A 14,228-nucleotide genomic window follows, 5' to 3' on the forward strand; every position below is an offset into this window, starting at 1 on the left:
AAAAGTGCTGGCAGGTCGATAGACACACAAACAAACACAAACAAACATACACATAAAATTCAAGCTTTCGCAACAAACGGTTGCTTCATCAGGAAAGAGGAAAGGAGAGGGAAAGACTAAAGGATGTGGGTTTTAAGGGAGAGGGTAAGGAGTCATTCCAATCCCGGGAGCGGAAAGACTTACCTTAGGGGGAAAAAAGGACAGGTATACACTCGCACGCACGCACGCACGCACGCACGCACGCACGCACGCACGCACGCACAGACACAGACACACAGACACAGACACACACACAGACACACACACAGACACACACACAGACACACACACATCCATCCGCACATACACAGACACCAATATTTAGATGAATACTTATGTTATTACGTACATATTTGCTATCATTAATTTTCTTGTACACTTCAATCCACAGCTTCAGTCTGATAACGAAATTCTGAAATGCATAATGCTTAATAGAATTGTGAGATCAAGGACTTTCTATATTTCATAGTTGGTACAAGGAACAAAACTGTGATGAAACCACAGAATTTTTGATGGAAATTCAGGAATACAGACATACAAGTCACTTAGAAATGAAATAAATAGTAAGTGCATGGAAGCTAAGGTGAAATGGCTGCATGAAAAAGGTGACAAAATTGAAAGTTAACATAACCTTCAGTGAAATAAAAATTAAAGTGCAATAAAATTAAGTGTGCAATGGAATTCCACTGTTAAATGTAGGGAGAAGAGAGAACAGTACACTGGAGGTCGCTATGAAGGAAGTGGGGTGGAGGGGGGGGTCGTGATGCGATAGAAGACTAAACAGGAGTTTATCAATGATCCAATATTGAAATTTAAAAGAGCTCTGGATGACTTAACATCAAATAAGGCAGAAGAGATTGACAACATTCCATCAGATTTTCTACAGCAATTTGGGAAAGTGGCAACAATCAGGAAAAAACATCATTCACACAATTCCAAAGACAGCAAGCGGGAGAAATATTGCACACTCAGCTTACCAGCTCATGCATGCTCACAAGAATAGTATACATAAAAATGGGAAAGAAAATTGAGGATTTTTTAAATGACAATCAGTTTTGCTTTAGGAAAGTTAAAGGCATCCTGACATTGCAGCCCATAATAATAAGTCAAGAGTTGCTCATAAAATTTGTGGTCCTGGAAAAAGCATTCAACCATGTAAAATGGTTCAAGATGTTCGAAATTCTAAGGGAAACACAGGTAAGCTATAGGGAATGGAGGGTAGTACACAGTACATACAAGAACCAAAACAAAACAATAAGACATAAAACGAAGAACAAAGTCTCTGGTTGACGGGTGTATGACAGGGATGTAGTATTTCACCCCAACTTTTTGATCTGTATTCTGAAGAAGCAATTATGGAAATAAAAGGTTAAAGAGTGGGATTAAAATTCAGGGTGAAAATATCAATGATAGGAACTGCTGATGACACTGCTTTCCTCAGGGAAAGTAAGGAAAAATTACAAGGTACGTTGAATAGATTGAATAATAATGAAAACAGAACATGGAACTGAGACTAAATTGAAAAGTCTACAGCAGTGAGAAGTAGCAGAAATGACAACAGTGAGAAACTTACCAGAACTGGGTATCACAAAGTACACAAAGTTAAAGAATTCTGCTGCCTGGACAGCAAAAAAAAAAAAAAAAAACCCATGATGGATGGGGCAAGGAGGACATAAAAAGCAAACTAGCACTGGCAGAACAAGAGAAGTTCAGCAGTATCAAATATGGACCTAACCACACACACAGGAAATGGGACAATTTTAGTCAAGCACTGCTTGTTCAAACAGTGTTTCTGTTAGAGTATTTGTACCGAGAATTTGAGGCAGGTTTGCTAGGATCCTTCTACAGATTTTTTGAGTCAAAGTACTTTCACATGCCACTGTAATGCCACAAACACTCCAAAACATCTTCACTAGCAGTATGTTTTAACCATGTGACATTAGGAAGTTCTCTGGTTACTAGCATCCAAAATACTACTACACTGGAGAAGCCCACTGAATTTAAGGTGTACCAAGGAACGTCCATTAGCCATACACTGCAATCTCTGAAGTATCTTTTTTCCATAGAGCTAATGCACCAATTGACACAAACACACCAATATCATCTGTCTTTTCTGCTGGCCTGTAACTTTTTGTGGCACATAAGCAAATCCACTTTATTACAAGAGGAAGAGGCTGTACATGAGCACAGAGGAAAAGGATGCAGAATGAAATCAGCTATGTTCTTTTGTAAAGCAATAGTCCCAGCATCTGACTCTTACATGATTTCAGAAAACCAAAGTCAAGATGGGAGAATGGGCATTTGAACACCACTCATCAAGAATATAAGTTCTTAGTTTTACTTACTGAGCAACTTCACTGTTAATAAGCCCAGCCTGTTGTATGCAACTACATACTGCAGCTTATAACATTCTGAATGGCTTTAAAAGATTTTTGATTCATCTATTGATAATCCAATATGGCTTATCAGTGCTTTTCATTTTGTGGTAGTATGGATGTTGAAGTCTCCCTGAACATGGTGTATTAGTATGAATGAGATGTCTTTCAAGGTATTTTTATCACATCAATGCTACCATGGTATCTAGTTACACATCCACTGACAACTGCTCATTTATGAACACTGTCCCACAGTATATCACCTATGACACTGCTGCTTTTATTGGTGAGACTGCATCTTTTCACATTGCATTACCCACGGAAGGAGGCAGGTGACAACAATTCTTGTTAAATGACAATATATCTGCCTAGAAAATTCTGAAGTAGTTGCCACAATAATTCCAGACCTAGAAACTATTGTTCCTTACTTCAACAATATTTTCTGTATGAAGTGTTACATTACATTCAATTCCAGTGCTATTAAGCACAAATGACAGAAAAAATATGTGTGAAAAACTGATGGAAAAAACACTTCTTGCATATTCTGCTCGCTACACCTGAAGAGAGAAATTTGACATGTGGAGCCTCATCCCTTACAAGCTGCAACAGAACTTACTTTCGGGATTTGCAAACATCATTGCCAGCAGTTCTTTCTTCACTTCACCGTCTGCAAATTCAGCATCTACACTGTAAACCCACGATCTGTTACTGCCACAGTTTGGTTTCAAGTCCATCCATGGTGTCACTGCAGACAAACACACTACTTTAACAATACCATTCAATATTGAAAATGATTAAAGACGGAGGTATCACAAAAGATGGTATATCAGTATCAGGTAACTTACCAAAGTGATTTGCACATAATTTCAATGTTTTGTCCCTTCGCATAACAACTCTGACAGTATTTTTCGTAATATGCCTTAGTAGCTTTACTTCTCCTGTACCTCTCTCTTTCCATTCAGGTGGAGATTCTGATTTGTCATAGCGAAACAATTTTGCCCGCCTGTAACAAATTATACCAACATCATGAATTTGAAATGTTTTTTCAGTGGACTACTTTCGGTAGTCAGCTTAAAAATTACACAAATTTACTGACAATATAAGGAAAAGATAGACTGCTACTCACAGCAATTATGACAGAGTTGCGGGCAGGCACAATGAAAAGACTGTCTTTTCCCTGTACCTGTTTGCAATTCATGCCATGTTTACACTGAGTAGCAATCTATCCTTTTCCTTATATTGTTGATATTCCAACCTGGAGTTTCCATTGTTCAGCACTTAAGTATTGCGATTATTTGGAATAATAACAATAAAATTTAATACCGACACACTACTGGCAAGAAATATCCAAAGCAATTAATAATGGGGCAATAGCAAATAAAAGGAACATATGATGGAATGAAATATATGAAGCAGCCACAGCAGAGAGGAGAGAGGTCAAAAAATGAAAAAGGAAATGCTCATAGAAAATTTAAGATAATGATCAGTTTAAACAATAAAGCAATTGAACAGCCAGTTAATCACAAATACCAAAAGAGACTTTGGAAAGGAGAAACTTTTGGAAATAAACAAAAAAAATCTGTAAAAAATAATACCCATGACTTATCAAACTTTAACAACAAATTAAAGGGGTATGAAACTCCAAATCTCTGTTTCAAAAATGAAAATGGCAACATTAAGTTAAGCAATACTGAAAATCATGCAATCCTATCAAGATATTTTCATCAGCTTCTGAACTGACCTGAACATACCAAATTAGAATTCTCAGATATTAATGAAAATCTGGAAGAAGATTTACCACCAAATATGCAAGAAATTGAAATAATTAAAACCCTAAAAAACTACAATGCTAGTGGAGAATATTCTATTATGGAAGAACTTTTTGATGTTATTCTAATCAAATACAGCAAATAAGCTAAATTTACTCTTTGAAGATATCTGGAAAACAGTAAAGATCCCAGAGGAACGGAAAGTTGTCTTGATACATCCAGTCCACAAAAATGGTAAGAAACAGGATGTAAAAACAAGTGCAGACAACCTTTTTTAGCAGAGTCATTTAGGCAAATATCAAGGTAGTTTTAGGAAGGGAAGGTCATGTTCAGAATTAACATTTAACCTCAAGTCATTAATTCATGACAGGTTACTTAATTCAAAGGACATTGTAATTATGTTTGTGGATTTCAAAAAGGCTTTTCATTCTATTGACGAAGAAATTATGGTTATAATTCGAGAATTTTGTGTAAAGTCTAAACTGGCAAACCTAATCTGTGAAACACTTACAGATACAGTCTGTAAAGTTAAGAGAAATTTCACAGCCTTTCAAAACAAAAACAGGTGTATGACAAGGTGATGGCCTATCTCCAATTCTTTTTAATAGTGTGTTAGAGAGAATAGGGAGAATTTGGAATGAAAACTTATTGAACTCAATATCTTGCCTATAAGGTTAGGAAGCAAGAAGATTGAAATCAACTGTCTTGCAGTTGCACATGATTCTGCTATACTTTTTGAAAATGTGGCATCTGCTACAGCACAAATCTCCTGGAAAAAATTGCCACCAGAACTGGCTTAAGAATATCTGCAGGAAAAAAAATGTAACAAACGTTGAGGATGTTCCAAAACTCCTGGAAACAGATATTGTCCAAATGAAGAGGGTAAAAAAATTCAAGTATCTAGGGGAGATAATCCAGGAAAACACTTTGGAACAATCTGCAAAAGAGGGAAGGTTGCTTGAAATGGGGAGGGGATATGGGCTCACCAAAGACCTCTAGAATAAAAAGTGCATATCCAAAAATGCAAAAATAAGACATTACAACTCAAAAGTGAACAAGAATGCCTACATGCAAGTGAATGCCTGGCATTAAACTATACTGGGAAGTACCAGAAAGGTGAATTCCAAGGAAAATATTAGAACCACAAAGCACTGCAGAAGGCTGGAAATCACAACATAATTCTGAAATATACCAAAATATAGAAAATATTTCAAACCTAATGAGAAAAAGAAGACATGTTTCTGGACATTTATTTCAAATGCAAGACAGTAGATTAACTAATAATATTTAAAAATAATTGTGGGGACAGAAGTCACCAACAAGCTGGGTCAACGAAGTAAAAAAAGGATTCAGAAAGAAAGAATAAAAAAGTAGATATAAGCAATAGAGAAGCCATTTGAGAAAAAATTCCAAGAACGGGTAGGTAAAAAGATTGGTTGAAAATGGTCTGAAGACAGAAAGAAGAAATACGGTGTATAGATGAAAGCATACTAGAAGAAAAGAAACGAACAAATAATTGGAATTGAAACATGGTCCTCGGATGGCCTATACACAGTAAAAAAAATCAACAATAACAACATATTATCAGGAGATGGTGTTCCACAGCTCTTACATATTTGAAAAATGTTTTATTACTGCCTTGAGCTACTGGTAAAATATTTTATTTATAAAAATAGTTTCAGTCGTCTGACCATCATCATGATGTTCATGAAAGTATTCACAGCATCACATTGGTGAAATATAAAATCATTATTGTCAGCTGATAAAAATGTGGAACAACACACTGTAATCGTATTATAATATTAATTACATCTTCAATATATACAATCTGTGCTAGTAGAGCATTCATTCATGTTAAAACTGTAAACTGTGATTACAGTTTTAACATTAACTATTTTATTGCCATAGAAACTAAGGTGTTTCCATGTTAACTGACCATCTTACTTGAGAATTGCTACTATCCCAGGAATTATTTTAAGAGGTCCAAAGATAATGCACGGAACTAGTTGCGAAGTTAAATGGAGACTTACGGGTGTACAATTTTGATTTAGTGTTTGGATCAGGAGTCAACTAAATCCAACAGCAACAGAGCTGAAACCACGGGCATGAGAGTTGTGATCGATTAACCTAGTCTTGTGGATAAAAATGAAACTGGCAAAGATTATTTAAAACCAAGAGTACAGGAACTGATTATGGTTCACCAGTACAAGGGCCATTCAAATGAAACCCGGTCACTAATGTAAAGTAACTGTAACGATTTTACTAACTCAAAAATGTAGTTATACACAGTACACACACTCAAAAATAGTCACCAAAACTGCCATTTGAGTATTGCACATTTCGACGGTCAGTTGATGGGAAACCCACTGTGCGCAGAATTTTCGAAAATTCACATGTTGATGCATTATGGCGTAGGTGGTTCCCATGCTAATACCTGGTAAACGATGTATCTCGTCCATCGTGATTCTGCAGTTGTCCACGACTAAAACATTCACCTCTGCAACCATTTCCAGAGTGATGATGAGCCTGTCCAGGACAAGATTTGTCTTCCAGTGACTTGTGCCCCTCAAGGAATCATCTGTGCCATTCCACAACACTTGAACAACTAAGATTGTACTCACCATAAACTTCCTTCATCCGTCAATACATTTCATGGTCTCTAACTCCCTCCACCGCCAAAAATCAAATCACTCCTCATTCTCCCTGCTTACTTGCCTGCCTGTTTGATAGTGGACGATAACTTGTGTGACCACCTTCTCTTCAGTGTGAAACCACACTGGTGCTAAGCAACATCAAACAGTGCGCACGCGTCAGTCTCTCTACCAATAGATGGCGCCACCTTATGTGTAAGGGAAAGGTAGATGCACTGACCAGGTTTCATTTGAATGAACCTCACACATAGAGGAACATTAAAGAAGTAATGTTGCATTCAGCATTTGAGCACTGACATCTTTCAGGGTCCAAAAAATTTAGAAATGAAAATATTCCCTTTTAAGTCAACAACAGTCTTAGCATGCAGAGGTACACAGCCATGCATAGAAAAGGTACTCCTTTATAGGTTAATATTTGACAAGCTTTCCCAATGCACTTATCAGCTCATTTATTGTGTTCTTGACAAAGGTTGAACAGCCACCTCTACGATTTTGTATGTAAGTCTTTACGACATAAATGTTTGCTGTCAGTATGTGCAGCACCATCTAGTCCAGAAAAAGAACACACTGTCCTCGGATATCTGGTACCAAATGCATCTTGGAACTCTTTTCAGTAGGCCCCTATTCAAACCTGACATTTAAAGCTAAATGGGGACATATCAATTTTACACAACACTGTCACAAATCTTAAATTTAATCTGAACACATGTATTTCCAATATTTTGCTTGCAATGTGTGGCTGTTAACCAAGTTAAGCTGTGTCTGCATTTATTTATAACAAAACAAAAATTCACTTGAGAAATCTTCAAAATCACAAAGAGGTAGAATTGCTGGTCGGTACCCACCTGCAGAGGGCGAAATTAAATTTCAAAACTATCAATACACATATTTAAAAACTAAAAACTATTCCAGCTTTTAAAACTATTAATTCTTTCCTCGCAGAGGAAAGAGAAATAGACTGGCAAAAGTTAAAAACTTTCAAGCCTTATAATTTCAAAATCTGGGATCCTTTACAACTTTTAAAAGTATCATGAGTAATGAAATTACACCTGCTGACAGTGACCAACTGTATCTGTTTCACCATTTCTCAAAGACACTTTTGTAACAGCCTAAATAATGACATCACACTATCACATTCATTATAATCCACAAATCATACTGAAATAAGATTTGTTTAAGAATGTTTCAATTTTTATCACACTATTCCTCTATATTAAATAAAGCATCTTCTTCCAGAAACAAGATATTTTGACAATAAGTATTGGACACAGTTTCTTCCTGCTTCTATTAAATTTTGTTATGACCTGTCTTACCAGAAAATAGGAGTCAAACTGCAACAGCAATGCACTCAGGAGATGAATTTCTTATATAAACGGTTTGCTCCATATACAGTATATTCTTCCACGAACACACTACTTCAGTGGTGCAAACTTTTCTGTTTGTCTTAACATATTTATCATGTCATAACTAAAGAATACAGAATCCAAATACATCTAAGAACAAAAAGATGAGGACAGACAACTGCAGAACAGAATCTGCAACTTCAAAAACAGTGATACTCACTTTGGTTGTCTTCTGTGGCACCCAACACTAGAAAAAAGAGGCCAATCGTTCCATTCCATAAGCATCAACAGAAGAAAATTTGTCGAACGGTGTCAGTGGCCCATGCATTGCATGCTGATGTTGGCAATTCATTGCTATCAGTCACAGCCACTCAGTTGACTATATACGGTAACCAAAAGGTAACACTGAATCTATTTTTTTCAGTGAACATTTGACTTGATTAAATTTATTTTCAATACAAAAAGTGCCAGAATAACTTTCACTGATCTGACTATCACAAATTTTAAGGACAGTTACCAATTTTCATATTTCTTTGCTTGGAGAGGAAAAAGACTGACTGACCTATGAAGGCCAATGTTAAGTTGAAATGTGATTATTCACTTGTCAGTTGGTAAAGCCAATGAATTGACACAAAAATAGAATTGCCATAACAGATTGATGTGTAGCAAAGCCTGGGGTATACATTATTCATCACTGCAATAATATACTTTTATGTCTTATTTCCCATTTTGCCAAAAATTCTGGTGTTACAGTCTAACCTAACAGAACAAAATACCAACTTTATTTACAAACCATAGAAAATTATGAATAGGAACTATGGCTACCAACAACTGATTCCTAATTCATAATATACAGTTCCATCAACCAACATGCAAGATGTTACAAATAACGGCATGCACTGCAACAGCAGTGTACACTGGAAATGCACTTTAACTGAAGAATTCAAATTGTTGTTTCAGCACCTACTATGTATATCATACCCAAAAGTCTCCACTAACACTGTGCATATTGTAAATACGTAAGGTATGTCAACAGCCAGACTAATTTTTGCACAATTTGTTCTAAGGCAATGATGCAATATCTTAAGCATTCAAACAACATACGAAGTTCATATTTTTTGAGTGGTTCAACCCTAATGAGGTCATATACATAACAGTTTTTATAAATAAAATGATGGTTGGATCTAGACTGTCTGGTTACATTAAGTTCTACAAGGTAATGACCGAGATGAGGAGCCATGCCAACTCCTGGGTTGTGGCCAGCTGCTGTAGGTTTCTTTGATAAGAGTGCAGTGCCCAAACAGCCTGATGGAATCAAGTTAAAATCTGGGGAGTTTAGAGGGCAGGGGAGACACTGTAAACTCATCCTGGTGTGCTCTAAAACACGCACGTACACTGCGAGTTGTGCAACAAACACAGTAACATTTCCAACAATAATATGACATAATGAAAGCGCATTTGATAAAACATCTGCAAATCAAGCTCTTTCCAAAAATAGATGTGAGCCCCATAATAAATGGTTTATCTGATTGTGGAAGTGAAACGGCAGGAATAAAGCATTCACATCAATCAAGTTTCGCTAAGAGTCAAAATTACAGTTTCAAGGAATCATACATGTTGAGTCAGTCACATTATTCAGAGAAATTACAAGCTAAACAATGAGAAGTAGAGTACCATGAACACACAGTAGAGTAGAAATCTTATCCTTTCCTCAAAAACATCTTATTACAATGTCAATACAGTCTTTTGCTTTACAAACCAACTTGAAAAGTTAGTGGGAGTTAAGGGAAAATATGCCTACCAACTCAGCTCAAAAGTATCTTGTGCCCACGAAAGAGACCTTTACACAGGCAGCATTGCAAAATTCTTTGCCATATCATCAAAAATGGAAAAGCTCAACGCACAAGAAATTCGAAATTACAAACAGGCAACAGCAATTTGGAGCATTATTAGTCATGAGTGAATAAACCCAATAAGGGAAATCACACTCAAATCCTTGATGACAGTGAGTGATGATATGAAATTCAAATAATTGGTTATTAAATCCAAAAAATTCTTTCTAACAGTGCCAGGAAACACAAAGGAGGCAAGAGGACCATCAAAGGCACATCCATTAGCTTACACATTGTATACTCCACTACCAATCATTGGTTTTAGCCGAACCATCTGTTAGTGATCTCACAATCGTCATGTCATTGGAATGAAGTAACTCTTCTGGTTATGTTCTTATGTTATCCAAAGAACCAAAATCTTGTGCTGATGTGGTATTCACTCCCTTGAATTAACTTAACAAAGGGGGAAAGAAAACATGTGAGAGGATGAAGTACCAGTATGTTGTAGTAAAATCCATTTCTAATAGTGGAGATAAGTAATTACAAACACATCTCCCTCCTTCCAGTGTTCTCAAAATACCTGAGAAGATAACTCACACCAGAATATTGAACCATCTCTCTGGAAACATTTTAACACCTGCTCAGTTTGGCTTCCATTGCACCATTTACATTGAGAAAGCAATATATAATCTCTCATACTCAGTTTCGGAAGAAGTAAACAGAAAAATTACTCTGCTGGCATTTTGTGTAAACATTCACACATGTTCCCAATAAACACTGATAAAGTTTCATTTCAACAATTTAATACTCTTACTGATACAGAAATTTGTTTGACTACATAGTGCAGCTTTCGACAGTGCACAATAGTTCTGAGCACCCTTGAGAGTAAATATCTCTGGCAATATTTTCTTGAAAGAAAAAAACTATACCACATTGGACACTATTTCATACTCTCATCAGTGAAATAATATAACAAGATTTTGTGAGCTATTTTCATATATAGATAATTGATGCAAATTCAGTCAAAAATACAGTCACCTGGAGGGGGGGGGGGGGGGGGGGGGGGGAAATCAAGTTACGCTTTTTATATCTCTGCAAGTAATTGCATGTAATAGCATACCAAATCAAGTTCTCAGAATATGAAATTTCTGTTCTCCTATTGCTTTCCAATAATTTAAAAATTGAGGGCAAAGTTGACATTTCTTCTAAAAATGCCAAAAACAGCTATTTTTAGCCCACTTTTACATGAAAGTATTTGCTGCAAAACTTTAACCATTTTAATTAGAAAGGCCATGTTCTATACCACCTAATAAAATTTGTTTGGTTTTGCAACGCGAGCTTATAAAGTCCTAAAAAGCTATGACAAGGTCAAGGTGCAGGAAAAATATGCCCATATTCTGATGGTACTCAAGTTAAATCTGACAGTTTGTACAGGGTGTTTATAAATGAATATCGGGGTTTTAACACTTTATAATATTTATTACTTTATACTTACAGCTATAAATGATATGTCAAATGAAAGAGCAATCAAACAGTTTTACCAAGAACCTTATAAATGTTCAATGTGAGCACCATTTGTCACACCACACACATCAATGCTATAGCCAAGTGCTGGATAGGCTGCAAGGGGCCCAATGACAGGGCTTGCTCTGCATGGCCTCCACATTCATCCGACCTAATGCCATGTGATTTTTTCCTTTGGGGCTTCATCTAGGATTGTGTGGACATGCCTCTGCTACCAGCAGCAGACTTGCCTGAATTAAGAAACCAGATTGAAGTAGCTGTTGCTACAATCACTGAAGACACACTTATCAACATTTGGGAAGAAGTCAGCTATAGACTTGACATGTGCCGTGTGACAAATGGTGCTCACATTGAACATTTATAAGGTTCTTGATAAAACTGAATTGCTCTTTCATCTGACATATCATTTATAACTGTAAGTTTAATATAATAAAGATTATCAAGTGTTAAAACCCCAATATTCATTTATAAATACCCTGTATTATGTCTCTCAACTGTTCAGAAGTTTATTGGGAAAGTAAACGAGTCCTAATGAACAGGAACTGAGCTCATACCAGAAAAACACAGAAACAAACAGCAAAACATCGTCTTTTTTAAAAATTACATCTCGAAAACATTCAGCTGTTTAGAACACTTCTTATAAAAAATGAAAGGGTATAAAGAACCCAATAATAAGGATGGTGTTCTCTTTTTTGTATCTCCAATAATTTGAAGTAATCACTTGAGCTTCTCTGCACACCAATATGCAGTCTGGAATTTAAAAAATGCATGCAACATGCTGTGAAAAATGTCCTGGATCATAAGCTGTAGCATCTGTAGTTGCCAGCTATTTCATATCTCATGATCCACGAGTAATTATTGTGTAAGATCAATGGATCCATACCAAATGGGACACTCTGGACACTAATAAGATGACAGTGGATGAATTTATTGAGAAAATGGGAATAAAAATTTGGAATCTGTCATACCAACAATACATTGCCAAACTTGAAAGCTTGCATCTTAAAGCCCTTAAATGTGATCTAGAGAGAGACAAGCATATTATTCTAATAGAATTTGCCAAAAATTATTCATTCAGGATGCAGTGCAAAGCTTCCACTGGGAAAATAAAGCAACAATTGTCCATTTTGCCAATATTAGAAGATCGAAGCTATGAGTTTTTGCATTGTCGAAGATTGTCCTGAGAAGACACGAGTACTGTTAATGTTTTTATCAAAGGTATATATGTAAATACACAGTTTACTAATATTTCTCACATCCTCTATTTCAGTAATGGCTCCAGTGCCCAATACAGAATTTTTAAACATTTTCTCAAATTGTGCCAGCAAGTCTTGAAAAGGCACCTTGTGATGGGACTGAAGGTACAATCAACTGATTAACAGCAAGAGCAAGCTTGCAATGGTCAGTTAATAAGGCAGATTCTTGTGCTATACATCTGCTTTGCTTCTGCACTGAGAGCATTAATGTCATTACTTTTCCTCTCATCGGTAAAGAAAAAAACTGAACAAAATAATGGATCCAAACTGGTGCCAGAGACAGGGATTCATCTGACATTATTCTGAATGTCTTGTCTAGAAATTATTACAAGCATATGGAGAACCACATAGTAAAGGTAACATCTTAGACCATCTAGCAACACACCCACCATGGTTTAACAGCCATGTTAGAATACTGCTCCATAAACAAAGAACTTCATCTCAGATTCAATGTAAGTCAAAACCTAGTCGCTAAACAAAAACTGAACAAAATGAAAATGAGTAAGGAGAGCAGTTAGAGAAGTATTTAATTGCTGAAAGTCAAATTTTGTCAACTGATCTGAGTAAAAACCCTAAGAGGTTTTGGTCTTACATAAAATGAGTAAGCAGTTTGAAATCATTTATTCAATCACTCAGACTATGCTAGCACCAAAATAGACGATAACAGACAGAAGGCGAAAATATTGAATTCGATCTACCAAAATCTTTCCACAGCAGTCGATCATATCATCGTTGTATGAATGTCAGAGTGTCAGATATAGAGATAAGTCTGTTATTAGGTTATCTGTCTTGAGCTGACTGCAATGTAATTAAAAACAATTACACCAGACACGTTTCACTTATTTACAAAGCATCTTCTGTGGTATTCTGTAAATTGGATACACATGTTTGTACATTTATTTATTTTTGATTCTTTTAGGTTAAAAACAGCATTTTCTTTATAAAGTTGGTCTGCAAGATACTTAAGGTGTGTCTTTACATAATCTGCTTCTTCCCCTCTTGCTAGCAGTGGTTGGTGTCGACAGGCTTCATTTCACATCTGCACTTGGCAGTTTTGGCATTTTGCATAATTTCCTGCACTGCACTATTTACAGTTGACTTTCTTAACTGTTTTTCATTCATCACTGCCAATTCATCACTGCCACAGTGCTTATGCTTACAGGTCTCCTTTATGGGAGAAAGACTTTTTCTAAAAAATTATCCTAATAAACCTAAGTCTATGATTCACCTTCCCTATTACAATCCTTACATGCTCTTTCTATTTCATATTGCTTAGCAATACTATGCCTTGATACTCATTTTGTGTGTGTGTGTGTAAAAGGAAGAGGGCGGGGGGTACACATTACCAATGCCGTATTCAAACATTGTGGGCTTATTTCTCAGACTCATCTGCATTACCTTTTTCTTTATCTAGAGAGTAATTTCGTCCAAGTCATTTA

At 36.1% G+C, this 14,228-nt stretch overlaps 1 protein-coding gene across 1 annotated transcript in view; it reads right to left on the reverse strand.

The window, feature by feature from the left end:
• Window positions 1-14,228, reverse strand: part of LOC126419184 (ran-specific GTPase-activating protein-like) — a 37,085-nt gene that overhangs the window by 17,977 nt on the left and 4,880 nt on the right. The window contains exons 3-4 of the mRNA XM_050086316.1: window positions 3,260-3,417; window positions 3,031-3,159 (exon numbers count right to left, since the gene is read on the reverse strand). Coding sequence (XP_049942273.1) covers window positions 3,031-3,159; window positions 3,260-3,417 — 287 coding nt within the window. The remainder of the gene's footprint in view (window positions 1-3,030; window positions 3,160-3,259; window positions 3,418-14,228) is intronic.

The sequence above is a fragment of the Schistocerca serialis genome, chromosome 9, assembly GCF_023864345.2.
Source record: "Schistocerca serialis cubense isolate TAMUIC-IGC-003099 chromosome 9, iqSchSeri2.2, whole genome shotgun sequence".
In the NCBI taxonomy this organism is placed as follows: domain Eukaryota; kingdom Metazoa; phylum Arthropoda; class Insecta; order Orthoptera; family Acrididae; genus Schistocerca; species Schistocerca serialis.